The following is a 26,576-nucleotide window of genomic DNA, read 5'->3' on the forward strand; positions in this document are numbered from 1 at the left end:
AAAAGATCTTTTCCTAACCTACAACTATAAAGATGCTTTCTTAATCTGCCTTTCTCATGTATGTCTCTGATCCTGCTGGAGGTGACTTCTGAGTGTGATGAGCTGGTGACCCCCAGTCTGCTCCATGAGCACAGCGCCTGAGTTGCCGAACTGGTACTTCTCTGTCTTCCACTCACTCAGCCTCTGGGCAGTATTTCAAAGAGTTGGCCAGCCCTCCTTGTAATGCTTTTCTCTTGGCTTCTCTGATACCTCGCTTACCTCATTTTCTCCTTACTTCTCGGACCACACTTCAAGACACACTCCTCCTCTTCCTGGCCTTTACACTTCTGTGTTATTTGGGACTTGGACCCAGGCCCACGTCTTCCCCTGCGCCCTGCAGGTGATCTTTCCTAGATCCAAGACTAGATCTTAGACCTCATTTTAGATTCCAATCTCTAACTGCCCTACCAGCATCTCCATTTGGCTCCCTTATGCAACATCGCAGATCCACCACATCTTAAGAGGTACTATAGATTTGTCCCACCCCTTCCTCCACAACTCCCAGGCTTCCCCACCTCAGGAATGGTATCCTGATTTTCCCCTTGCTCAAGAAAACCTGGAAGTCATCCTGGACTCCTCCAGAGCCAATATCCAAACTATATTTCAGATCCTCCCACTTTTCTTCATCTCTATGGCCACGCCCCTGGTCCAGGGAAACACCATCTTTTCCCCAGATCATTGCAACAATTTCCCAAATAGACTTCTGATTCCACTCCTGGTCCTATTTAATCCAATTCCCACAGAAGTCAGAGGAGTCTTTTTAAAACACTAATATGATCCTGTCATTTTGCTTCACATCATTCAGTGGCTTTCCATTGCATTTAGAGTAAATCTAAACACTTTGGTTTTCAAGACCCTGCGTTGTTACTGACCAAGGTTCTTGGACTCCTTAATCAATGGGTTGGGCCAGAGGGCTGGCTTAGGTGGTCTGCCCACTCTCTTGGTGGTGCTGTGTGATGGGATCACCCGCAGTACCCTGCTTTTGCTCCCAGCACCTCAGAAGTGGCAGTTGGGTTTTTGGTCTTTTTGTATCTTGTTCATAATTTGCACCAGCTGGGTATGCAGGCAGTTATTTTTGGTTCCTTGTAGTTTCTTTGTATTCTGTTGCTTGAGGAGATGTTTGTCCAGGTGCAGGCACTGCAGCAAAGGGTCCCAGGTCCCAGCCTGTCTCAGCGTGAGCCAACCCCTCCCTACCTCTTCAGTGCCAGCTCGCACGGTTCCTCTGCTGCCCCCTCACTCCTACCCACTCTGCTTCAGCCTCTCCGGCTTACTTTTGATGCTCAAGCACGACAGACTCCTTCTCACCTTATGGCCCTCAGGTGTTTCCCTCTGCCTGGAATGCTCTTGCGTGACGGGCTCCCCATCCTTCCAGCCTCAACTTAAATGCCATCTCAGAAAGTCCTCTCTTCCCACTTCATTACTTTCTATCATATCCCCTTGTTTAGTTCCTCTTTGGATCTCTCCCAGGGTGAAGTGGTCTTATTTATCCATTTGTTTGTTTGTATACTTGTTCGCTCTGATAGAACAACACAAGTTGTTCTTGAATTAGGTACTTACAGATTCTTTTGAAAATCCATTGAAAACTACCGTAAAACATATACAAGTACCTACACATAAAATTTTGCAGACAACTTCACAGAGCCTCTGAAGCCCAGCTAAGCAGTTCCTGAAGCCAGATGAAGACGTGTTGTGGCAGAATTGGCCTTTGAGTGGTAGAAAGGACCTCAGACTCCATCCAGACTCTGGGATAGCAAATTGCTTTTAGTTGGACTGTCAGCCCTAGGGTGGGGAGCAGCTGCCTAGTATGCATGATTGAAAGGCTTCTTAGGCAGTGCCTGGGATCAGTAGGCAAGAGTGCCATGATTGATTAGCAATGTCTGCCACAGACTGGGAAATGGAGGGCAGTGGCACAGCTGACAGCTTTTTGCTGTGAGTGATCTAGTGCGACTGAGTTTAAATGATTTGCCCAAGGCCACACAGCTAGCAAGCAAATGAGTGAATAACAGGTGGAATCTAGTCTCCTTGGTTATTCAAGTATTCCTTCTGAGAAGCCTGTTCCAACTCACTGTAGCTGCCTTGACGAGTAGCAAAGACTATGGCCGTCCCTCAAAGGGGGAAGGAGAGGAAGGGGAGGCGGAGCTGAAGTAGCTTTTCCTGGTTGGGTGTTCAGTTTTAGAGACTTCCTAGCCACTGGGGATGCAGGCATATCACAACACTGCCAAAATGTCTTTCGGAACATGGTGCCCCGGGTGAGAAGGGTCCAGAGGAGGGAGCAGCGCAAGAGTGGACGCTTCTTTAATAGACAGAAGGCCAGGACCTCACCACCTGGTACCAGCTTACCCAGCCAGCCTGGAGCAGTTGGCACAGCTCTGGAATATGGGGTGGCATGTGTGTTGTCCACCCACATCTCTCTCTCTCGGCTTTTCTTGAGTCAGGTGTGAGGCATTCTTCACCATTATAACGTGGTGCCAGGATAAGAGGCAGCCCCAAATAGCTGTCCTCTCTGAGAGGCAGCAAGGCGAGCTCACCCGTCCCCTAGAAACCCCACAGGACAGGTGGCTGAAGGGAGCCCAGCTTGTGCAGGAGCAGGGCCGGAGTGCCCATCAGCCTGCCCACATGACCTACCGCCCCTGGGCTCTCAGGAGCCCAGAGTATGCATTCCACCTTTGGGGTGGTTTTCTCCTCTTTCTAGAGCTGGGTCAGCTCTAGCTCGGTAGCACTTATAGGCAGAGAGTCAATCCCTAAATCTCCTGGAAGGAACACTGGTTAGATCAAAGTATGGTATAAAACAGGTCCAGCGTGGGGCTCCCAAGACCTGCAAGTAATCAGAATCGTTTATAGGAGTTTTACAAAATTATCCATTCCCGGATATCACCCCAGACCTACGGACTCAGAACCACTAAGTGTAAATCCTCAAGGTCTGTGTAGTTCAGAGGTTTTCAGGATGATCATACAGGATGGGTGGTCTCAAGTTCAGGACAAAGGAGATAGGACGTAGAGATTATAAGGTTTAGCTCCTCCCGCTAACATTTCCTGGATGCGTGACCCTGAGCAAGTCACCGGAGCTTTCCAAGCCCTCAGTTTGCACGTGGAAATAATAATAATCATGCATTCTCCCTCCCTCAATTTTGTTACACAGAGATGAAATGAGATATGGAAATAGCTTTGTAAACTGTGAAGCATTGCACACATCATTAATAAACCAAGGACATTAAATTGTGTGTATGTGTGGCGGGGGATGGGTGTGGTATTTCTAGGTAAGAGGAGGAGAAGGGCCTTGACCGTGACAACTTTGCAGTGTCAGGACAGCAGCTGTGCAGGGGAGGCAAAGAAGGACACAGGCTCAGAGCCTGCCCCTCTCTGCCTGGTCTGAGCATTTCCTGTGGGAAGAGAAAATGTGACAGGGGCAGCGCCTGGGACAGGCTGCAGGCCAGGTGTGGGGCCACGGTTTTCCAAGCTTTAACTGGTTATTTTTAGTGCCTGGAATAAAAGAAAGAAACTTAAACAGCCCCCCACTTCTGCCACCCCTGCACACTCTATTTTTACTTCCAAAAGGCTGGGCTCTCTTCCAGCTTAGGGAGGACAACTGAGAAGAAAAAGGGGAGGAGGAGGGAAGCAGGAATTATTTTACTTCCATTAAGAAAAAAGTCAGAAGGCCGATCTTATCAAGGCAGCAAGTGGACATCTGATCCAGGACGTGGCGGCTGCCAGCTCTGGCTGCTCCCACGTGCCTGCGGTGGGTTGGAGAGATCGGCAGATGGGGCATGGGCTTGGGAGCTTTGGGAAGCCCCGCTCCTCTCCTCCCAAGCAGTTTCTTCCCCAGAGCAGCCCCGCAGCTTCTTTACTATTTCCTATGCCTGAGTTGGGAAGTGGGATTGGACACTGCGGATATGGGGACACCACCGCAGAGACTGCTGGGGGTTGGGGGGGGGTCCACCTGCGATCCTGGTTTTGGACAGAGGCGGCCCCTCTGCCTTGTTGGCATATTCAAGAGAGCACCTGTGTTGGCGCTGTGTACCCCTGGGCACATTATGCAACCTCTCTGAACCTTAGTTTCTTCAGAGTTTTTGTTTAAGTTACATCTGACCTATAGTAGTTATAACTAAGGGGATATGTTTCTCTTCTCATGAAGAAAGCTGGCAGGTCAAGGTAGACGCTTCCACTTTCAACAGGTAGATGAAAGGAAAGAGATTACCACTGAGTGCCTCTTGCATCCTAAGCACATTGCTGTGTTTCACACATTTTATGGTATTTAATTCCACTAGCCAGAGAAAGGTGAAGTATTTTTTAAAATCTTTGAACAGCTTTATTGAGATAAAATCCACCCATTTTAAAGTGTACGATTTATTGGTTTTAGGTGTGTTGCATAATTCGTTTTTCTGAATTGTGGCAAAATATATACAACAAAATTCACCTTTTAAAAACCATTTTTAAGTGTCCAATTCAGAGGTATTAAGCATATCCACAGTGTTTTGAAACCATTACCACTTATCCAACACTTTTTCATCATCCCAAACTGAAACTGTATTCATTAAACAATAGCCCCCCTCTCTCCCCTCCCCCCAGTTCCTGCTAACCTCCAATTTACTTTCTGTCTATTCTAGCTATTTTTAATAAGTGAAATCATACAACATTTCTCCTTTTGTGTCTGGGTTATTTCACTTAGCATAATGTTTTCAAGGTTCATCAGTGTCATAGCATGTATCAGACTTTATTCTTTTTAATGACTGAATAATATTCTATTGTATGTATAAGCCTACACTGTATGTTAGTGGATACTTGGGTTGCTTCTACCTTTTGGCTATTGCGAATAATGCTGCTGTGAACGTTGGCATAGTAATATCTGTTCCAGGTCCTGATATCGAATCTTTTGAGTATAGACCTAGGAATGGAATTGCTAGGTCATGTGATAATTCTGTTTAGCTTTTTGATGAATTGCCAGGCTACTTTCCACAACAGGTGGACCATTTTACACTTCCACAAGTAGTTAAAAATTTAATTAACCTTTATTTTGAGATAATTGTAGATTCATATGCAGTTGAAAGAAATAATATAGAGAGATCTCATGTACACTTAACCCAATTTCTCCCAATGGTAACATCTTGCTGAACTGTAAATACAATGTCACAGCAGAATATTTACCTTAATACAGTCACGATACTGAGCAGTTTGAAGGTGAAGTGGGGTTTGTTTTGCTTTGCTTTGCTTTTATTGACGTATAGTTGGTTTACAATGTTGTGTTAATTTCTAGTGTACAGCATAGTGATTCTGTTATACATGCATACATATTCCTTTTATATTCGTTTTCATTATAGGCTATTACAAGATACTGGATACAGTTCCCTGTGCTATACAGTAGGACCTTGCTATTTCTCTATTTTATATATAGTAGTTACTATCTGCAAATCCTGAACTCACGCTACGTGCCATCTACAATATTTTAGATGCTTTACAGATATTAATTCATTTAATCTTCACACTAATTGAGAAGTATTATTATTACTCCCATTGTACAGGTGCAGAAGTTGAGGCAAAGAGGGGTGAAGAAACATGCTCAAGGTCACTCAGATAGGAAGGGATAAGGCAAGTCTGACCTTGAGGCTAGTGTTTCTTTCTTCTGCTTTAGAGGCACAGACCACTCTGGGCCTCCGCACTGTTGCTACTTTTTAAACAGTCACCAGGCCAGGTAGCAAGCCACAGCTGGGGAGGCCCTGAGTGTCTGCATCCAGACTTGATAATGGAGCATCTCTGCATGGACTTGCTTACTCCCTCTGTTCACACTGTCCTCCCCTTCTTCCTTGCAAGGGTGACCAAGCACAGCCCACCTCCTCACTGTCTTGATCAGGGCCAGACAGGTACAGATGTCCCCTCGTAGGGCCACCAAAGAGGATTTTATGAAGGAACTATTTACAGAGGATGAGTGGGGTTGAGGGAACCAGCCAGAGGGGGTGACACACCCCAGGACTGATAAAAGGAGGGAGCTTTTAATAACCTCAGTCTGGAGAGACCAGGGATGAGCTGTTCCAGGAAGCCAGGGAGAACAGGGGCTGTACTTGGAGGTCAAAGTCATGCTTCTGCTCAGCAGGAAGTGGGGAAGAGAGGCTGGAATTAGGAATAAATACCCCCATCCCTGCTTTCTGACCTTCTGTGGTGGTGTCTCCAGTGCCTCTGGCTGGAAGATAAGAGATCCCAGGTGAGGGGGCGGGGCAGACAAGAGCTGTGTGTGGAACTGGAAGAGCCAACTGAGAACAGCCAGCCTGGCCACCAGCACAGAAGGCTGCTGGTAAGGAGGCTGACTCCAGTGGCCTCAGGGCAGGATCCTCCCACCAGCAAAGAAGGAGGCTATTCTCAGCTGAGGCCACACAGATCGCAGCAGGGTGCTCTGAGGCACATTGAGACAGAATTCTAGGTGAATGGTCCCCCATGGTTGTGCAATGTGCCCCTGGCCCCGGGTCTCTTTGCTGCCTTTCTTCTACCACAGAGACTCTGAGCTCTTTGAGAGACATAGGATGACATAGGAGACAGAGTGGTGGAGAGCCTGGGATCTGGAATCAGAATGCATCCCTTCCTATGTAGCTTTGACAAGTTACTCTACCTCTCTTAGACTCACTTTCCCCATCTGTAAAATAGAATAATAATGGAAGCTCCCTCAGAGGGTTGTTGCAATCCTGAGGTGAAGTAATATACCTACACTGCTTAGAGCAGGGGCAGCACCAGGTAACAACTGGTCAGTAGAGGTGAACTTCTGCTTATACGTGTGTCTATTAGATTTAAGGGGATTACTATATTGACCAAGAAGGGGGACAGGTCCTTATCTGGTCCTGGGCTCAGCTAAAGGACTCAGTCTGCATAGGTACATGCATTCTTTTTAGTACTCATGACATGCTAATGAATACTTAAATACTGAGGGATTAAACCGTGTTGAACAGCAGTGAACACAAAGGGTAAGTATTTATTATAGTATTTGGAGATCTGGCACAATTTACATGAGAGTATTATTGATGCTTTTTTAAATTCAGAAACTATCAATAAGGTGATACAATCTGATCATCCTGGACAGTAATTGTAAGTTAATTAGTATTTTAATATGCTCCCTGAGCCTAGTTTTTAGACATTTCGCTAATATAAGGACATAAACAACAAGGCAACACTCATTTCAGGTTCAAGTCCCCTCCTTTATTATTTTCCATTTGCTGTCTGTAAGACTTCAGCATCCTAATTTGAAAAGTAATTGCGCATTGTATCAGCGAAGATTGCTTTCTGCTGCAAGTTACAGAGAACTTGACTGCTAGTGGCTTAAGCATTGATAAATGAGACTGATTTCTTTGCCAAACAAGGAGTCCAGAGACACGCGAATGCTGGCACTACATGGGCAAACCAGCCACAATGGCAAGGACCCGGGCTCTTCCTTTCTTCTCTGGTGTTCTTTGGTGTCCTCACATGACTGCCTCATGGTTGCAAGGTGGTTGCCACAGTTGTGGGCTTTACCCTCCAAGTCAGGGCAGGAGAAAGGCAAAAAGCTGTAACAACCATGTCAGTCTCTTTTATCAGAAAAGCAAAACCATTCCCAGAAGCCCCCCACTGTGGACGTACCTTTATATCCCATTGGCCAGAACCAGGTCATATGACCAACCTTGGTTACCTGAGAAGCTGAGAAAGTGGGGAACAGGATTGCTAGGACTGGCTAGGGCTCACTATCTCTCTGAACAAAATCTAGGTTCTGTGAGCATGGAAGAGAGGGAATGGAATGAGAATTAGGTAGACAACTAATCATGTCTGCCAGACCCAACTGTTAGAATTTTGTGATCCTCTTCTAAAGAATTCATGATACATCACTGCAGCTCTCGAGATGAAAATCCAGTCCATACCATTACCTTTTGGGGAAAGGCTGCTGTTTGTTTACTAAAATTGTGAGCAGCATATTGAAGAAAACATAAAAACATATTGGTGAAGAAGTTAAGCAGAGTACAGAGGAATTCAGACCTCTGTCCACTGTCTCTGCCCTTGAGGGGCTGACTTTTCTCAGTGCAGAGAAGATCACATCAAATAAAGACAAATGCGTAGACAATGAGGAGGTGACTGGCCTAAAAACAAATGTAGACAATAAAGGATGCTTGGCTATGGAAGGAGGGTGTCCGGGATTTTCAAGTCCATAAGGGGGTGTCTTGTGGAAGAGGGGATAGTCTCGCTGGATGGGGTGGAGGGTAGGATGTGATCTGGAGACAGAATTTAGCTCAATACTAGGAGAAAATTTCATGACAAATGGGCTCAGTGAATTTCTGGAGGCTGGAAGGACAAATGGAAGCTGGGGAAAGGACCAAATCCCGAGATTCTTCTGTTTGCTAAATCCAAAAGGCTTCATTTAACTGGGCACATCATTTCACTCAGACACTTGATTACTGATAACGGGCTGGGTGCTGAGCTTGGGCTGCAAAGATAAGTGTTAAGTCCTTGCCTAGGAGTTGCCCACAAGATGGGCATATAGTGTATTGTGAAGAGTCGTTTAGACCAGAGTTGCTGTAATAGAGAACGAGCAAAAGGGAACCCAAGAAGGGTGCGGCCAGCTCCGCCAGGGGTTGTCTGGAGGGGCTTCCCAGTAGAGATAATACTTGAACTGGGCCTTCAAGTGTGCATGCAGGATGTGAACTGCCTTTGGGAGTACTGCAAGCTGTTCACTTAGATGGGGGGGGCCATCTGCCCCCAGCCTGAGGGTCCCAGGTCTATGCCCCAGGATCCTTCTACCCTATAAATGATGATTGGCAAACCCTGACCATGGGACAGTGTGCGGGGGAAGGGAGAGCTCAGAAAATGGGGCAGACCTGGGCCCTGTCCTCCAAGAGCCCATTGAGTCAGAGGTGGCACGTGAAGTGTCAGGTGGATGTGGAGGCACAGAACCACAGAGAGATGGCTTCACCTGGCTCCTGAAGCCACTTTCCAATTTACCGATCATTTTCCCACTATTATGCCATTTGTCAGGAAAGCCATGTGCAGGAGCGGAGTGGGTATTACCATTGCCTCCTCCCCTGCGTCTGATGATGAGATCAAGGCCGTGAGAGACAACTTGGCCAAGGCCACGTAACCCCTAAGGGGCAGAGATGGGCCTGCGACCTTGCTGGATGGGTCCTGTGGGCTGGAGCGTCTGGGGCTTGTGCATTGAGTAGGACTCGGAGAAACAGACAGGACATGAGGAGAGCAAACATATCTCATGCCAGATATCAATTTGTGCATAATCAAACCCAAAAGTCTATTGTCTTTTAACAGAATAACCTGTTAATTGATACATTTATTGTTTGGAGCTATTGACCATCGTACTGTAAAGATCTAGCAGAGAAAATTTAGGGAGTTTACACCTGCTGTGCCCTAGGAGGTCATACCCGGAACAGCAAAGAGCGCAATTTATTGGGCAATTACTAAATCTCTCCGAGCCTCAGTTTTTCTTGTTTGTAAAATGGGAATAGCACCTGCTTTCTATGCTGTAGATTAAATAGGCAACACATCCAGGAAGTCCTCCACAGGTTAGGCTGTTCTCATTATCAATGTGACTTACCAGCGGTGTACACAGTGCTGGGGAAGTGATGGTCATGATGACGGTGGTGAGCATGGTGACAGCTCCCATTTTCTAAGCACCCACGTGGTGTATTGGATGTTGTGACAGACCCTGGAGTGGGATGGTGAGCAGCCCTGGTCTAAGGGCACCTAGTCGGTAGGGAAAGCCCAGTGTGTTACTGGGGCCCAGGAAGACGCACCCAGCCTGGATGGGGGTTGGAAGGATGGAGGTGCATTCATTCCTGTGTGTATCAAGACTTACCTGAACACCCACAAAGGGCCAGGCCCTGCATAAGGACAGAGTATTCCACATGGAGTTGGCGACAGAGGTGGCATCTGCCCACCTCCTTGCCCTGCTGAAGGCGCTACAGCTGCCTCCCCAATAAGATGACCCCCACAGGGAATTGCCTTGAAATAGGAAGCAGGGATGGGATGCTGGGCGGACTGTCTCCCTGAAAAGGAAGTTTGCTACAGCCGTGTTCCGCATCAGGTGCAGAAGTGCCGGGTTGTGGGGTACAAAGGATGCTGCTGCTGAAATGCTGAGCAGTGACCGTCCCCCCAGGGCAGCCTGGCTTGGTGTGCTTACAGCATCCTCCTTGCCCTCTGTGCGCCCCCATGGGCTAGGAGGATGGAAGGATGGTCAGACTTCAGGAGGAAGTACCAGGGAAAGACAGAGCCTAAAGACCAACTGGCTGGGTCTCTGTGCATATGATGCTGCTGACCTTTGGGGAAGGGAGGAGGATTGAATGTTGCTGGTCACCTCCGAGGCTGAGGCCACAGAGCTTGCTCCCTCTGGGGACTCTGGTTCTGACTTCTGTGTTCTAGTCCACTTCATGGTGAGGAAAGGAGAGCCGCTCTGCTTCCCGTGTTAGTTTTCACTCAGAGCTAAGTCGATGGGTCCCACCCAGTTTTTCAGGTCAGGCCACATAGGTTGGTGGCCACACATAGGCTTGTGTACCCTGGGCTGAGGAGCCCACTGGAGGCCCTCTCCGCCCTGCCTGTGAGGCAAATGGTACCAACGTGTCTGTCCAGACAGCAGGAGCTGGGGCGGGGCAGGTTTCTTGAGGGCTGTATAAGACCCAGTGACAAAAACAGGTCTCCCTAGGATATGGCCTCAATCCTGGAAATGGGTGTCAGTGTGGAGTGGCCACAACCACTTTGGCACCTGCTGCTGAGATATTTCTAGGCGTGGATTTCCCAGGTGTGGCCAGAACCCCCTGTGCTCCATCCCACGAGGGCTTTGGTAGAAGACAGACTCTATCTAGTACTGAATCCTAGAATCTCTGAGGGTGGGATCCAGAAATTGCCATTTGTAACAAATGCCTACCTAGATGCTTCTTATGTGAAAAGTTTGAAAATCTTTGCTTTAGCTCTGTGGAGGTGCTGCCTATGGCTAACGCAGTCCTGCCTGCATTCACAGCAGGTCTGCAATGATGTGTCTTCTTTCCCCAACACTTGGAAGTATGCTTTTGTTGTGCTTTGCCTTTGGAGACTGAAAGACTTAACAGCTGAAGGTTGCCAGGGATGGATTTCTGGAGGATGCTGAATCCAGAGAGTCAGGATCAGGCCTCAGGGCAACCAGGATGAGCCATTACACTGAAGACAATTATTTTAGGATTGTCCAACCACCTGGCCTGAGGCTGGCCCTCAGGCAGCTATAAAAGGCCATCTGGGCTAGTCCCAAAAGATTTAGCCATTGTTGAAATTCCAAAGTCAGTGTTAACACTCCTGGTGATGTCTGCGAATAACCCCGAGACCTTCCCCCTTTCCTCCCCAACAGGTGTGCGCCTTGACCGAGTACGTGGAGGCCGCCAGAAATACAAGCGACGGCTGGACTCAGAAAGCAGCCCGTACCTGAGCTTGCAGATTTCTCCTCCTGCTAAAAAGCCCTGTGAGTGCAGGGCAGTCCACACCCCTTTTGCTAGCATCTGTCCCTGGAACATCTGGCATCCTTTTAGGGGAAATGCTGTCTTTGCATGATAGGTTATGGGGCACTGAGGGGGTCACAGAGAGAAGCACCAGCGTCTGGCATTGGTGTCGGGTACTTCAGGCTTCATTCAGAAGGCCTTTCCTACGGGGTTTATAGAACATGGCTCCCAATGAAGCATGGTCCTAAGAAGGCACGGGCCCAGCATCCAGAGCATGCCCCCTCACCTCCCACCCAAAGCAGATGCCACTTTAAAGAATTCACTGGGCAACTTACCTTGGAGGATATTTCCCAACAGCCAGCAACTTTACGGCATCAGAAAGGAAGGGGAGATTCTAGCCATGTCTGACCTTCCTGGGGCTCCTTGGAGCCTGATTTTCCTTCCTGAACCATCCCAGACTCCACCTTGGCCCCTTTCCTCTTTTTCCCAGCATTTACATTCTCCCTTTGGTCATTGCAGTGACTAAAATTGTCTCCTACCTGCTGGTGGCTGAGCCGGACAAACTCTACGCCATGCCCCCCCCCGGCATGCCAGAGGGTGACATCAAGGCTCTGACCACTCTCTGTGACCTGGCGGACAGGGAGCTCGTGGTCATCATTGGCTGGGCCAAGCACATCCCAGGTGAGTCCCGTAAGACCTGGGGAAGAGTGTAGTCAGAGACTGGAAGCCACTTTCCCCACGTCTCTGGTCCTGATGCATGGGAGCCCGGGACCCAGGAGCCCAGTGGAACCTTGGCAATCCTGTTTTAATCTGGGCTCTGTTCTTTGTGGGATTGGAAGTGAGCAGGTGTTTGGAACGTCCAGTAATATTCCTGAGCTGCTGGGGGCTCTTCAGAACTGGTTCTCATTCTAGTGGGGCTACGATTGTTTCTACACTATGTAATAATCAAAGCAAGGTCTTTGGATTCTTAAAGGCCAAAGAGTAGGGTTTTCACATAGACCTTATTGGAAATTTGCTGGAAAACAACACAGAAGAGGGACTGACTCTCTTGCTTCTTATTAGAGGACGGTAACGTGGAGTGGTTAAGAATATGGGCTGGGTAATGAGGCTGGGATTCAAGTTCTGGGTCTGCAACTTGCTCTCTGTGCAACCCTGGGTGGGTCACCTAACCTCTCTGGGCTTTGATGTGGGGATAAAATGCAAGCATGTGTGTGATGCTTCTGGCACCTGCTGACATCAGTTGCATGCTTGCTACTGCCACTTGCCTGGTCTTAAGGGAAGCTTGTCTTTTAGTTTGGATTCTGTGATTTTAAGATCATTTCTGGCATAAAAAGTACATGTAATGAACATGTTTCAAGTGATATGGACTCCCCTTCATTGCATGTGGCTCCAAGCCCCTCTTGGAGCTTTTTTCATTCTGGATATAGGGAGGGGGCTGATGTTTAATTTGGTTTTTAGATGCCGATACCCACATATTCTGCATTACACCCTGGTTGGGGAGCTTTCTAAGGTCTGTGCAGTTAATTCCTTGACAGTTCTAACAGCTTGGCTCAGAGCATGTTGGAGACATCCTGCTCTCCTCTGGCAATGACCCGCTGTGGACTCGGATTCTTCTAGCTATGCGTCAGGCGACAGTTTATCTTCCTGTCCGTAGATCCTTTTTGTGTTGGCCGCCGGCTGTGAAGGATGAATACAGCATGCCTGGTTATGTAGCAAAGGTGTCCTAGACTTGAGATGCCAAAGTTCACAGTTGACTGAGGCAAGTCAGAAAGTCCTTATATAAGATGTTCTGTGCACAGCTAACATACAGGAAGGAGCCTTCCTGCGGACGATGGCTCAGAGTGGGTGTTAGTGTCACTCAGCTGGCGGAAGCCTAGGATTTCTTCCACAGGGACTCCCTGACTCGGGGTGCGCTCCCTGGGGATCTGGGCTGGAGCGCCCTTACTAAGGAGCTCAGCCTCTTGGGATTACACACTCAGTAGTTTTTCAATCTGCCCTGTGCTGATTCAGCACCGGTGTAGGGTCAGGCCACTGCTTAAGACACCTCAGCCCGGATTGCTCTACTAACCCAGGGCCAAATAGGGCACAGCTCTGCCCACACACACCCCTTCCCACCACATACTCCTCTTCCGGGTTCAGCAGATACTGGATCATAGCAATGGCTCAGGAGTGGCTCCTGGTGGGGCTCCTGGGTCACTGCCTCCTTCTACCCACCCCCTACCCCACCCATGATATCTCCCAAGGGGTGGAGTCCAACCAGGAGGCACTGCCTCCCCTGCATCCATTTTCCTTCCCACCTAACGGCTCCACCTCCTGTCTGTGCCCAACCAAGAGGGCAGTGGGCAGAGCAGAATGGTTGCTGAGGGTACAGACTTGGGATTCAGGCAGACTTGTGCTCTCATCCCAGCACTATCTTTACTGGCTTTGTGCAAGATACTGCATTTTTCAGGGCCCCCACCTGAAATGAGACTCGTAATAGAGCCTCCGTCACTGGGTTACTGGGAGGATATGGTGCACTCAGCCCAGCCTCCACACAGTGGGCGCTGGATAAATGGCAGAGACCGTGACTGCGGCCGTGGTCATTGCTAATAGTATTAAAAGCCTCCTTTAATATCATCATTTCTCCTTGTCCAAAGCTGAATTCTTTTTGATTAAAAAATAAAATAAACATAGGGGCTCATTTGTCTATCTCATGCTAATTTGCCTATTTTGCATAAATTTGCATGCTGGATTATTTGGGCCTGACCTTCTAGTGTTTAAGGTAAAATTAATTAACAAGGTCTCCTGCCACTGCATGTAAACCTCATATTAAGGGTGATGACATAATCAAGTGCCTGATACAGTTAAACTAATCGACTTAATCCCATCTCAGATTAGATGGAAAACTCATCTGAAGACCTGCTCACTAGCTCTTAGAAAGAGAAAGAATGAGCAAGAGGGCAGATTGAGTAGAGAAGATGAGAGCCAGGGTCCCACCCTGGGACTTGTGTCAGCTCCTGTCCATCTTGGTTTCTGGACAGACAGAAGGACTGGCTTCTTAAGACGGCTCAGGTTAGAGCTCTGGAGTGGAGCCCAAGCCACTGCCCTGAATTAGGCAGAGGAAACTGCATCTCATGCCTCAGTATCATCCAGCCTCTAGTCCAGAGCCTGGCACACAGAGAGTGTGTCATACTTGCTTTTGCATACGCTTATTGAGAATTAATTGTATGTAAGGAGGAGTTGTGGCTGATCCAAAGGATTTGATGAATTTTTACCCTAATGGTCTCATTTGGGAATAAGATAAATAATTTTTTAAAAAAGTTTTTCGTGGAAAATCTCAAACAAAAGTAAGCCAAATAGTGTAGTGAACCTCCATTACCCAGCTCAACAGTTATACCCACCACAGCCAGTCTTCTTTCCTCTCTACCCACCCGTCTCCCGCCTCCTGTTTCTCACACGTGAAAAGGCAGATGCTTAGAATGCAGCAGGAAGAAGCACAGGATGGAGCGCAGAGGCGGGAGGGACGCCATGGTCTTCGGGGGAGAGAGTAGAGCATATGTTAGGCTTCAGGATAGATGGGCAGGGACCTTGGAGGAAAAGTCCAGAAGGGCACTATGTGCTGTACAATGAGCCACCAGCTTAGCTGGACGGAAGGATCATTTGATCATGAACTCGATCACAGCTCTCCCATCCCTTTCCTCCATATTTTTGAACACAGGACACTTTTGCAAGGGCTGATTGTGATTCCCTCAGAATAGCAGCCATTCTTTGTTGGAGTCAGTCTGAAGTTGGCCACCCCAACACAGGCTTGAGTTTCCCAAGTATTGGGTTGCCCAGGGATAAGCCTAAGTCTTTATAGAGTGTCCACCTCTCGTTCCCCGTGAGCGGGAGATTAGAACAAGAGGCAACAACCTTTCACAAGCAGTGAGCATCACTTGATGAATTGCAGCCTCCAGATGTTATTAGCCGTTATCCTCCCCCACCCCCGGCAGCCCCGAGGGTACCCCAGCCAGGACCGCCTCCTCCTGCCCGCCCTTGGTGCGTCACCTCCGGCCTGCACGGCCCAGGCTGACTTGTGCACGGCCTCTGCAGGGGACCCCCCCAGAGGCCTCCTCACCAGGGGGTCCCTCAGCTGCCCTGCTTCCAGGTAGCCAGCGTCTGGCTCACGCTGGGGAGAGAACGCCAGTGGCCAATGAAATATGGGCTGCCGAGTGACAGCAGCTGTGTCTGGAGTGGCCTCAGATCCTATAATTACATCTCCCTTTATTACCTCTGCTAATGGCCCTCCAGGTCGACAGAAACGATAATAAATTAACAGATTATGAACTCCACTTGCCACAAATTATGTGCCCTTTTTTTTTTTTTAATTCTAGGAGCTCAGCCATCAAATCGCTGGGGGATGGGGGCTTAGGAAGAGCCTGACTGTTATTAGATCAGTGGGTACAGATAAAGTAACTTTCCAGGGGCAGCAGAGCTCAAGGTGGGAGAGGTAGGAAGAGAGGGCCGTGAGCATCCAGCTGGGGCACTCCCAGGGTCACGGGCCACGTGCAGCCTCTCCCAGCAGCCCCTCTGCCCCAGAATTGCTGATCACTTGATGGAGGCAGAGACCCAGCCCAGCACAGAAATGCAGAAGTGAAGCATGCACTGCTGAAGGCTAGGGAGGAGTGCTTCAGCCCCTTTGTTTGGGTTTAATGAAAGAAAGAATTTGTGCTTCTAGTAAAGATGTGGCTGAGGGGTGGAAGTTGTGCATTCCAAATCCTCTCTCTTTCTTAAGCATCATTCTGGGAAAGTCCTGTATGGGTATAGCCAGTGTGTGTGTGTGTGTGTTTTGTCCCTACCCACCATGGCTCATACTATAACAGTGCTTTACGCACTGCTTTTTTCCTTTGGTTGTATAAAATAGTAGGATTTACTAGTAAGCTAAGCCGTGTTCTGAGTGTTCCACACGTTAGCTCATTTAATCCAAAAAACTCCATGAGATAAGTACTATTATTATCCTCATTTTACAGATGAGGAAACTGAGGCACAGAAACCGTGCCCAGGGTCACAGCCAGTGGCCAGCAGAGGTAGGAATCCAGCAGACAGGCTGGCTCTGGCATCTGTGCCCTTAACAGCTTCGTCCTCCTTGGGCTCTTGGGTATCTTTCCACGTCCACACAAATAGTTCTTCCTCATTCTTTCTAGTGGCTTCTGATACGCCATTCATCTGCTAAGAAGTACATTTATATAATAAGTGCATGTATCACATTGGTTACACTTAGGTTGTCTCCTGTTTTGGGTCATTACAAGTGGATCTAACAAACGCCCTTTTCACATTTATCTTTGTGTGGTTGCTAGGAGAAATTCTTAGAAAGGAGTCAGGGGCCAAGTCTCCTCAGATCAGCCTAGCAGAGGGGTGTGCACACAGGTCTCAGCTGCATCCTCAATGGTGGCCCCACATCTCCAAGGCGAGCCTCCCTCCGCCCGCCACCCGCCCTGCAGGCCTGTCTCTGACTCAGACACAATAAGCAAAGGCAGCTAAATCTGGACTCCGGTCTAAATGACTAAGAGGGTCTAAACGAGTTCTTTTGGCACATTGTCTCATCACCGAGGAGTTGGCCCAGTGGCATCTGTCCATTTTGTCCTCTGTGCCCAGAATGTTCATGGGGCACCTTCTTTGCACCAGGCCCAGTGCTTGGTCAGGGCCCCACCTCACCCTTCAGAGCTCAGCCCCAAAGTCTCCTTTTCTGCGAAGTCCCCCGAACTGACTTTCTCTTCCGCCATTGTGAATTCTCAGAGCCCTCCATCTCCCCGTAGCTCTTCTGACAGCTGTAACCTCGTGGGGCCGTGTGGTCACCTGGGGTGTGTCTTTCCCTCCTGACTGAGCTCTCGAAGGCAGCGACCGGTTCTGGTTTGAGCCAGTCATTCTGTCCCCAATGCCCAGCACAGGGCCTGGCACTTAGTAGATCCTCAGTAAGTATCTGGAATGAATGAAGGGGCCCGGAGCGTGCTGTTCACACTCTTCTAGTAATTAGCTTCCCACGAGGCTTTTCTCCTTCGTTTCCAGAAACCTCACTCCTACACCCCTCCCCCCTGCCACCTTCCAATTCAATTGTCTATTAATTTTGCCCCGTTCACCTCCTACACCTTCCCTCCCAGTCTGTCTGCCTTCAGACCCCCGCCCCCAGTGCAGCCCCACACGTCCCTCCGCACACACACCCTCCTGTGCTGGCTGATTGGTATCTGTTAATTAATGTCGCCCAAGGCCTCTCCCGCTCAGAGGCCCGATAAGGGAAATTGGATGTCCATTTCTATCTATCTTTCATTACCTCCCGGCTCTCCCCACTGCCACAGGCAGCCACACACCCTCTCCCACACTGATCTGGACAACAACACATGTGCACCTGACCCCTCTGTGCCTTGGCCTCTTCCCCGAGAAGGTGCATCAATCCAGGCTTGCCCCATGTCGTCAGTATCATTGCGCCAGCTCTGTGGGCGATCAGATGCGGGGATGCCAGCAGCCAGGCGGTGATCCCAGGTGCGGGTTGTACAGATTGGCCTGCTAATCGAGGTGGTCAGATCAAAAATGTGTTTGCTGGGAAAGAGGACCTGCCGCACAAAGGGTGCATCCCCTGGACACGCCGTAAAGTTGAACACTGGTTGCATTGGTTGGAAATGGGGAGGGACAGTGGCTTTTAGACAGAGGACAGCAGATGAGGGTGGGATAGACCCCACGGAAACCCAGAGCCTTGGGCCAGACCAGAGGCTTGGGACCACCCCAGGCCTTCAGTTGGTGGCGGAGAAGAAAGTCATGTCAATAGCATGCTAACAACAACAATGGCAGTAATAGTAATGACTCCAGCCATCACCACCTTCCTAGTTCAGGTTTGCTGAGCGTGTGTAGAGGGAGATGCTAAGTGCTTCCCACGCGCCATCTTACCACACCCGCATCAGAACACCACATCCAAGCCGGGTTAGGTTCTAGGTCAGCAAGTGAAGTAAATAGTCCTACATCAGTGAAATTACCCCGGAGATTCCTTAATTTCAGCTGTCTGTGATGGGCGCATGGTGCAAACGGCTTGGTGGATAACTTTCCTTTTCGGTTCATCTGGCCTGGTCAGTGTTGAAACCATCATGGAGTTTCTGGTTGAACATACTGCCTTGTGTTTAGTGACCAAGATATTTGAAAATCAACTTTCTTCCTCCCTCCTTGCCTTCCTCCCTCCCTGCTTCCCTACCTGCTCCCTTCCTTTCTTTTTTTCCCTTTTCTCTTAAATCAATATTTTAATGAGTTTACCTGAGTGCCTATATAATACAGTTCCAGTATATTATTCTCATTTTGCAGAAGACTGTCATCTCATCATTAATAATAATAAGAGCTCAGTAAATGTCCTGCATGTTTTATAGTCACTGTCTCATTTATATGTCACTGCTCTCTCTGAAGCAGTCACTACTATTATACCCATTTCATAGATGAGGAAGCTGAGGTTTGGGGAAGGAGTACAGCTCTTAACAAGGTCAGCCTATAAGTAGTAAATGAGGAGCCGGGATTCCATACCAGGCAATCTCCAGTGAACAAGACAGTGTCATAATTCTGGAGCCGTCCCCACCGCCAACCTCCTTTCACTCTGGACACAGCCTCCTTGCTAGTAGGGAAGGGGAACGCCCATGATCCAAGCTTGCAGAATATAGGACTGCTTGGGTCATCATTAGGTGGAGAGTGATGGCCGGGCCAGCAGGGTCTGACCCTTGGGAGGACAGGTGGCCTCTGACCTGGGGGCCCTTGAGCTCTTAGCAGTCCTGGACTGTGGTCACTGGAGGTCACTGGCCGGGAGCATCTGACTCCTTCCTGGTTGAGCGCCCGGGTCTCGGCACAGCTGAGACTCTGCACTGAGGATCAGATGTCACTTTAAAACACCAAAAGCCGCCCCTGGTTCGAGCAGAGAGGGAGACCTGGAAACTCCTCAGAGTGGACAGGACCCTGTACTGCCACCTCCTGATTCTGCTATGAATTCAGTAACTCCTAAAACTACACATGCGTTTAATGAATCAAAGAGCTTCTCCAGACATTTGAAAAATACAATGGGACTAACGGTAGTACTGATAGTAGCAACAGTCAGCATTGACCGAGTTCTGTTACGTAAGTCTCTTCTACGAATTCCGTGTCTGACTCACTCACCACGGGAAGTACAATGAGTCCGGAGGGAAAGAGGGCGGGGCAGGATCTGGAGGTGCCCGAGGACCCCTGATCCGCCCCCGACCGTGGCTGCCCACGTGCCCCCTCCCACAGGCTTCTCCAGCCTCTCTCTGGGGGACCAGATGAGCCTGTTGCAGAGCGCCTGGATGGAGATCCTCATCCTGGGCATCGTGTTCCGCTCGCTGCCCTACGACGACAAGCTGGTGTATGCCGAGGACTACATCATGGACGAGGAGCACTCCCGCCTGGCGGGGCTGCTGGAGCTCTACCGGGCCATCCTGCAGCTGGTGCGCAGGTACAAGAAGCTCAAGGTGGAGAAGGAGGAGTTTGTGACGCTGAAGGCCCTGGCCCTGGCCAACTCAGGTAAGGGCGGGAGTGTGGCCTGCAGGGGGCGCTTCCGGGCCGGGGAGGCGGTGGGAGGCACAGCTTCTGGCCTGTGAGCAGGGCTGCTGTAGAGGCAGGGATGGTGTGAAGACACTGAGGTTCTTTTTGTCATTGAAGATTGTGCAAGGGATGGGGGGGTGCAGAATCGAAAAGATGGTGGTGAAGCCTGGCACTGGCTGAGTATTCCTCAAGCCTTACTGACCAGATGAACACAAGGGTTAACAGCACAGATTCGAGAGCCAGGTCGCTGAGAGTCAAATCCTGCTTCTACCACTTGGACAAATCTGTGCCTCACTTCACTCTGCCTCAGTCTCTCCATCAGTAAAATGGGGACCATAAACCATCTCTACCCAACAAAACTATGAAGGGATTCATCTATATATCACTATGCTTACAATATGCCTGGCACATGATAAGTACTCAACCAAGGTAAATCAATTAGCCACGAACTGATTTCATCTTACAGTCAACCCTATGAGCAAAGTTATTATTTTAACCCCACTTTACAGATGTGGAAACCGAGGCTTACAAATTTCCCAGGGTCACACAGTTAAAGAGGGTCAGCCCTAGGACTCGAACCAAGGTCCTCTAATTCCAGAATCAACTGCAAGCCTATACCCACTCCTTGAATCTCCCACTCAAATTGCTCAGGCCCAAGAGAGAAACCTTTCCTGGCATTAAAAAGGGGGCCTCACTCCATTTCTTTAGCCCCAACCAACTTCTGGCTAGACTATTTGGAGAGAGGGGCTGGTGTTGGTAACACAGGTGAATGAGCCTGAATGTAACCTGTATCCACATTTAGAGGGTGTCCACCCTCTGCAGGTATAGGCCAGGAGCTGGGGCAGGGGTCAAGCTTGCAGAAGAAGGAGAAAGGCAGGGTCCCTGTGCAAGGGAGGGTGTCAAGCATGCATACACATAATTCCACTGCCAGGCGGCATGCAGTCATTAATTGTTCAAGTCTGAGTCAAGTTCAGCTTGGACCCAAGTTAAAATTCTAGCTCTGGCACTTAGTAGCAGTGTGACCTTGGGCCAGTTGGCAATCTTCCTTAGCTCTGTCCTGTGTGTAAAGTGGGGATATCCCTGTTCCTCTTCCAAGCACTTTTGTTTGAAATGATCAACTGAATATAAAGCACTTAGCCTGGTGCCTGGCCTAGAGGAAGTGTTCAATAAATGTGATCAATATTATGAATATTAGAGGAAACAAGTGTTACCAGCATATGGAAGAGGAAGAGCTGGTTCCTGGTGGAGACAGGACAAACAGGGTAACCAGCCGGTTTGCTTGCTGCTGTCACACTTTTACTGGAGGTTCCATGTGCCAGGAAACCTCAGGCCCTGGAAAACTGGGACAGTTGGTCCCCTAACAAATGGCCTTGTAGAGAATGCAGGGGATGCTGCTGATGCCCTGCGGATGCTGATGCCCAAGTCAGACCCCCTTTACTGGGTTAGTGCTCCTGTGCCCCAGCTGCGGAATCTTGCTGCTAATAGCTCACAGCTGCCCCCCGCCCCCTTCACAAGAGACCTACCTTCACCTGCCTTGCCTGGAGGATTAGTACCCGCCCCACCTTGGCACCTCCAGCCGATGGGGGACCCACACAGGGGAACAAAGGGTTGGACCCCTGGCATGGGATCCAGCCCAAGCCGAGGCTACCTCCTTACTTTGGTTGCTCCCACCCTTGCCCTATCCTGCCTCTCCACCTTCCTGCCTCCTGAATCTCCACAAGTCCCATGCACCCAAAGCCCTGTCTAGGGGTCTGTCTCCAGAGAACCTGACCTAATACACAGAGGGAAGCTGTTTTTTTTTTTAGTTCAAATCTCTTTTATTAAAAAACTAATGCAAAATAAGAATTAAAATTTTTACATGCTTCTATAGAGACCATTCACACATACCGTAGGATTCTAAAATTGTACTGTGTTCTTTGTTGGAGAATGCTAACACTGTTGGGCTTTTGGGGTTTTTTTTCAGTAGAGATTCAGATGGACAAAATAATTGACAGATAGGGCATAGAGTTCCACATACCATCCTACCCGTGTCCCCAGCCCCTGACCACAATTTCCCCTATTATTAACATCTTGCATTGGTATGGTAATTTGTTGCAATTCATGAGCCAATGTTGATACATTATTATTAACAAAAGCCCACGGTTGCCCTCAGAGTTTACTCTGTGTTTGTACCGTTCTGTGGGTTGTGACAAACACAATGACAGATCTCCATCATTACACGCTATGAGGATGTGTTTCACACCCTCCCCGCGCTCTCCTATTCAGAGGGAAGCAGGGTAACCCCTCTGCAGTGCTTGCAGAGGGGCTGGGAATTTGGATGTGCAGAGGAGGAGAGGGAACCAGTGGAAGCAGAGGACAGGGGGTGAGCACAGCGAGGCGCAGCAAGACTGGCCAGGCCCTGGAGGACACATCCTTGATTTTGGACTCTCCTGACCACTTCTCACGAGACCTAGAGCTCACACTTGCCCGTGCCAGGAGAGGAGAGTGAAAAGGTGGGAGGCCACCCTGTCGCCTCCACCCACCCGTAGGCGCCAAGCTGCAGGGGCTCTCAGAGGACTCTTCAGCTCGGCCAGCTGTTCTTGCCCTGATCGCAACACACAGAGGCAGGCACACGTATGTGTGCACGCGCACACAGGCACACGGACACATACAAAGCGCCTGAGGACCAACAGAGCCCAACAGGAGCGGCAGCGAGCGTCAAGCTCTGCCTGAGTACACACTTTGTCGTGCAAGACAGATCCTCAGAACCTGGACTTCTTGCCCCGGTGGCATTTACCAGGCTGTCCTGCAGCTCTGCGGGTACAAGAGCTCCAAGTGGAGAAGGAGGAGTTGGTAATGTGTAAGGCCTCGGCTGCATGGTGGAGCAATCAGATTCAGGCAGGAAATGGAGAAAGAACAGGCCTGTTTGGAGGTTAGGTTGTTGGGGTCAGACCAGGCTCCAGGATTGTGACGAGATTAGGGTCTCATGGAGTCAGTAGAGGGAGCCATGAAAGGTTGTGGGGGAGAGACCTGTCCCCAGCAGCAGGGTAGGAAATCCACCCAGGCAGACAGCGTGTTAGCTAGAGGAGAGACAGGGCCCAGGAGATGACTGGAGTGGTCTTGGTGGCAGCCCCAAGGGCCACCGTGGGTGCCACTGCTGAGGTGGAGTGAATGGGAGCACGTCAGAGGCTGTGGCCCCAAACCACAGCCCCTCGGGAGCCTGCTGTCCATCTCTCACCCCACCTCCCAGCCTCTCCAAGGCTCCTTGACAGCAGAAAAAATTCATAGCCATTGATTTTGTAATTAACAGTTTATCAATGCCATCAATACAGACTCGCTGATGGATTGCAAAGAAATTAATCTTGCAATGTTATTTTATTTCATTTTTGGTTGAAGGCAGCTGCCAATTTTGGCCTCCTTGGGGAGGGTCGGGGAATGGGGAGAGGAAGCTGGGGGGAGGCAGGGAGTCTGGACGGCCAGGTGCATCTCAGGGGCACGCTCTGGAAATAGCCAAGAGTGTAGGAATGGAGCCGTGCTTCATCCCCACCAGCAAAGGAGGAGTCCTCATCACCTTGGTAACAAGGGGCAGAAAAATGTGGAGGAGTCTTGGGTATGGGGCCAGCCCTGCAAGGCATTTGCCCTCAGTCTGAGCCCTCCTGGCAATAATAGTAGCATTTATTAGATGCCTACTAAGTGCCTGATAACTATTTCATTTAATCCTCACCATCACCCAATGAGGTGTGCACTCTTATTTGCTCTGTTTCATAGCTGAGGAAACCGTTTCAGAGAGCTTAAGTCACTTGGCCAAAGTCACAGAGCATCTAAGACTCCAGAGCCTCATCCACCTCATTCTATTGCTATTCTCTCAAGAGAAAGAGATAGGACCCTTGGAGTCATGGGCTGAGTGTGGATCCAGAAGTTCAGAGGAAGTCAGTGGGTCAGCCACTTGGTGCTGCTGCCCTTGGCAGTCTGGTATCTAAACCAACCCAGCTTGCAAAGGAATTGCCCTGCTCTTTTGAGGAATTCAGGAAACTCTGCTCAGCCTTCCTCTGTGACCCACCCAGAGCTTCCAGTTCACTTGATTCACGTGCACCCATCCCCTCCCACCTTTAAGAGGTATTGGATGCTGCAGTACAGGGAGTGGCTCAGTATCTTTAAGGAACATCAGAGGAAGGCTGGTTATTTCCCTCGAGGCCAGGAAGTACATTCCGCTTTGCTTCGGCTCAGACCCAACTGTAAAACCCAGCTGTCAGCAGGAGCCTCCCTGCACTGTTGGGATTTAGGTAAATTTCATTTGAAATTCATGATCTGAGTCCAAAGCTTTCCCCAGAATTTTATAGAACTCCTAAGTGTCTTCCACCACTGTTCCTTGATGTCCAGCCATGCTATCTGAGTTCCTCTGTGTCCACCACCTCAAGGCACCCAGACACAGAGCTCAGCCCCTTTATCTGTGTAAGGTTAGTGAATTCACTGAAGACTTGAGCTAATGCCTAGTGGCACCAGCAGCAGTAATAGCTGTGATGATGGCGGTGCTGATGGTACTGCTGCTGCTGATGGTGAGAGTGATTATGATGATGATGAAGATGATGATGGTGGTGGTTGTGGTGACAATGGTGGTGGTTGATGGTGATGATGGTGATGTGGTGATGATGGTGGTGGCTGTGGTAATGATGATGGTTAATGGCAATGATGATGGTGGGGGTGATGATGAAGGTGATGGTGGTGACAATGATGAAGGTGATGGTGATAGTGGTGATGGTGATGATGATGAAGGTGATGATGGTGGTGATTGTGGTGGTAATGATGATGGCTGATGGTGGTGGTGGTAATGTGGTGGTGTTGGTGGTGGTGGTGGTCATGACAATGGTAGTGATATCACTAGGTGGGCACTTAATCTGTGACAAGTTTAAGCTGTTTCAAGCTCTTGATCTGTATTAACTCATTTAACCTCTTGAGGTAGGCATTCTTTCATTTTATAAATGAGGCACGGAGAAATTAAATAGCTTTCCTAAAGTCACACAGCTAGCAAGTAAGGGATGCAAGGTTGCAATTCCACTCAGGGTCTCCACTGCCACCTCTTGACGGTTTCTCAAGTCCTCCATGGATAGAGGTCTCTCCTTGAATGTGAAGCCCAGCTCTGTCATTGGCCTCTGTGACTTTAGACTGGCAGTGTATCCTCCCTGAGCCTGGGTTTCCTTCTCTGTATAGTGAGGATTTGGAAGGCTCCAAAGCAGAGGCCCAGGACCATGGGAGCTCCCCTCCCCACCCCCTCCCCGGGGCAGTGCTCTCCAGCCACACCCGCTGACACTCACCCATGTGCCCACAGACTCCATGTACATCGAGGACCTGGAGGCAGTCCAGAAGCTGCAGGACCTGCTGCACGAGGCGCTGCAGGACTACGAGCTGAGCCAGCGCCATGAGGAGCCGCGGAGGACGGGCAAGTTGCTGCTGACGCTGCCCCTGCTTCGGCAGACGGCTGCCAAGGCCGTGCAGCACTTCTACAGCATCAAACTGCAGGGCAAGGTGCCCATGCACAAACTCTTCCTGGAGATGCTGGAGGCCAAGGTCTGAGGGCCTGGCACGCGCGGACCGACTCCCGCCCGAGGACAGACAAACGGATGGACCGACGCAGAGACCTCCACAGCCACCAGCCTCAACGTTCAAGTCCTGTATCATGGCCACGAGCAGTCCCAGAGAAAGGGACTTCGCCTCCCAGCTGTGTGCAGAGTCCTGGGTGCTGTGGGGCGGGGGAACGGGCATGGGAGGGCAGGGTGCGGGCTCATCTGTAACTGGCTTTTTCTTTGGTATGTTTTTCCTTAGCCACAGGCAGTGCTGAGGCCTGGGCCAGGGCTGACTCCCAAGTGGCTTGGGACCGCTGAGGAAATGCCCCCTCTTCCCACCAAATTACCAAGAGGCAGCACACACCTTTCCTAACCCCATGCTGCCCCCCATTCCTCTGCCCATGGTGCAGGGGTGGGCAGTGCTCAGCGCCCAGGACTCTGGCACACTCAGGTGGGGTACCTGACGGAGGTTTTCCTTTCCCAGATGGCAGGTGCTTTCTTCCAGAGCCCCTGCCTACTCTGGGGTTCTGTGGGGCCCCTCAAGAGGCCCTACACCTTCCACAGTCCAGATGCTCTCTCCCTCCCTCCCTCCCACCTTCCTTTCTCTCAGCTCCCGGCCCAGGCTCACATCAAGAGAGTAGTTGCCAGAGCGCATGCGGTTTCCTGGGCCCCGCATCCCTCTGTGCACCCCCACCTGCTCTGCTCTTCACTCGTGTGCCAGGGCCAGCCTGTCATCCCCCCTCATCTCCCAGGAGTCCTGCTAATACTTCCTGCCGTACCTCCTGAGTTCTCTCCCGCAGTGGGCTCAGCCAGCCAAGATGACCTCAGGGCCATAGCTGGGGACTTGCCGGCTCCAAGAAGAGCAGGGTCCAGGAAGACTCCAGTGCCCCACTTCTGCTTGCTGCTTCCCCCCGCCCACCCCCATCATCCTTCCCCGCAGGTCCAGAGCAGGTGGGCCTGTGGGAAGTAGGGGATATGCAGTGGCCTGGCCCTGTCTGAGGGCACCCTGGCACTAATTCTAGACTGGCAGTCCTGGAGGACCAGG

General features: G+C 50.0%; 1 protein-coding gene across 2 annotated transcripts in view; it reads left to right on the forward strand.

The window, feature by feature from the left end:
* ESRRB (estrogen related receptor beta) overlaps positions 1-26,096 on the forward strand; it is a 152,841-nt gene extending 126,745 nt beyond the window's left edge. For both annotated transcript variants that reach the window (XM_015240803.3, XM_015240804.3), the window contains exons 4-7: positions 11,366-11,476; positions 11,973-12,134; positions 19,701-19,970; positions 25,297-26,096. In XM_015240803.3, the coding sequence (XP_015096289.1) occupies positions 11,366-11,476; positions 11,973-12,134; positions 19,701-19,970; positions 25,297-25,541 (788 nt within the window). In that variant the 3' untranslated portion in view covers positions 25,542-26,096. The remainder of the gene's footprint in view (positions 1-11,365; positions 11,477-11,972; positions 12,135-19,700; positions 19,971-25,296) is intronic.
* Positions 26,097-26,576: the final 480 nt, after the last annotated feature.

The sequence above is a fragment of the Vicugna pacos genome, chromosome 6 (genome assembly GCF_048564905.1).
Source record: "Vicugna pacos chromosome 6, VicPac4, whole genome shotgun sequence".
Classification (NCBI taxonomy): Eukaryota; Metazoa; Chordata; class Mammalia; order Artiodactyla; family Camelidae; genus Vicugna; species Vicugna pacos.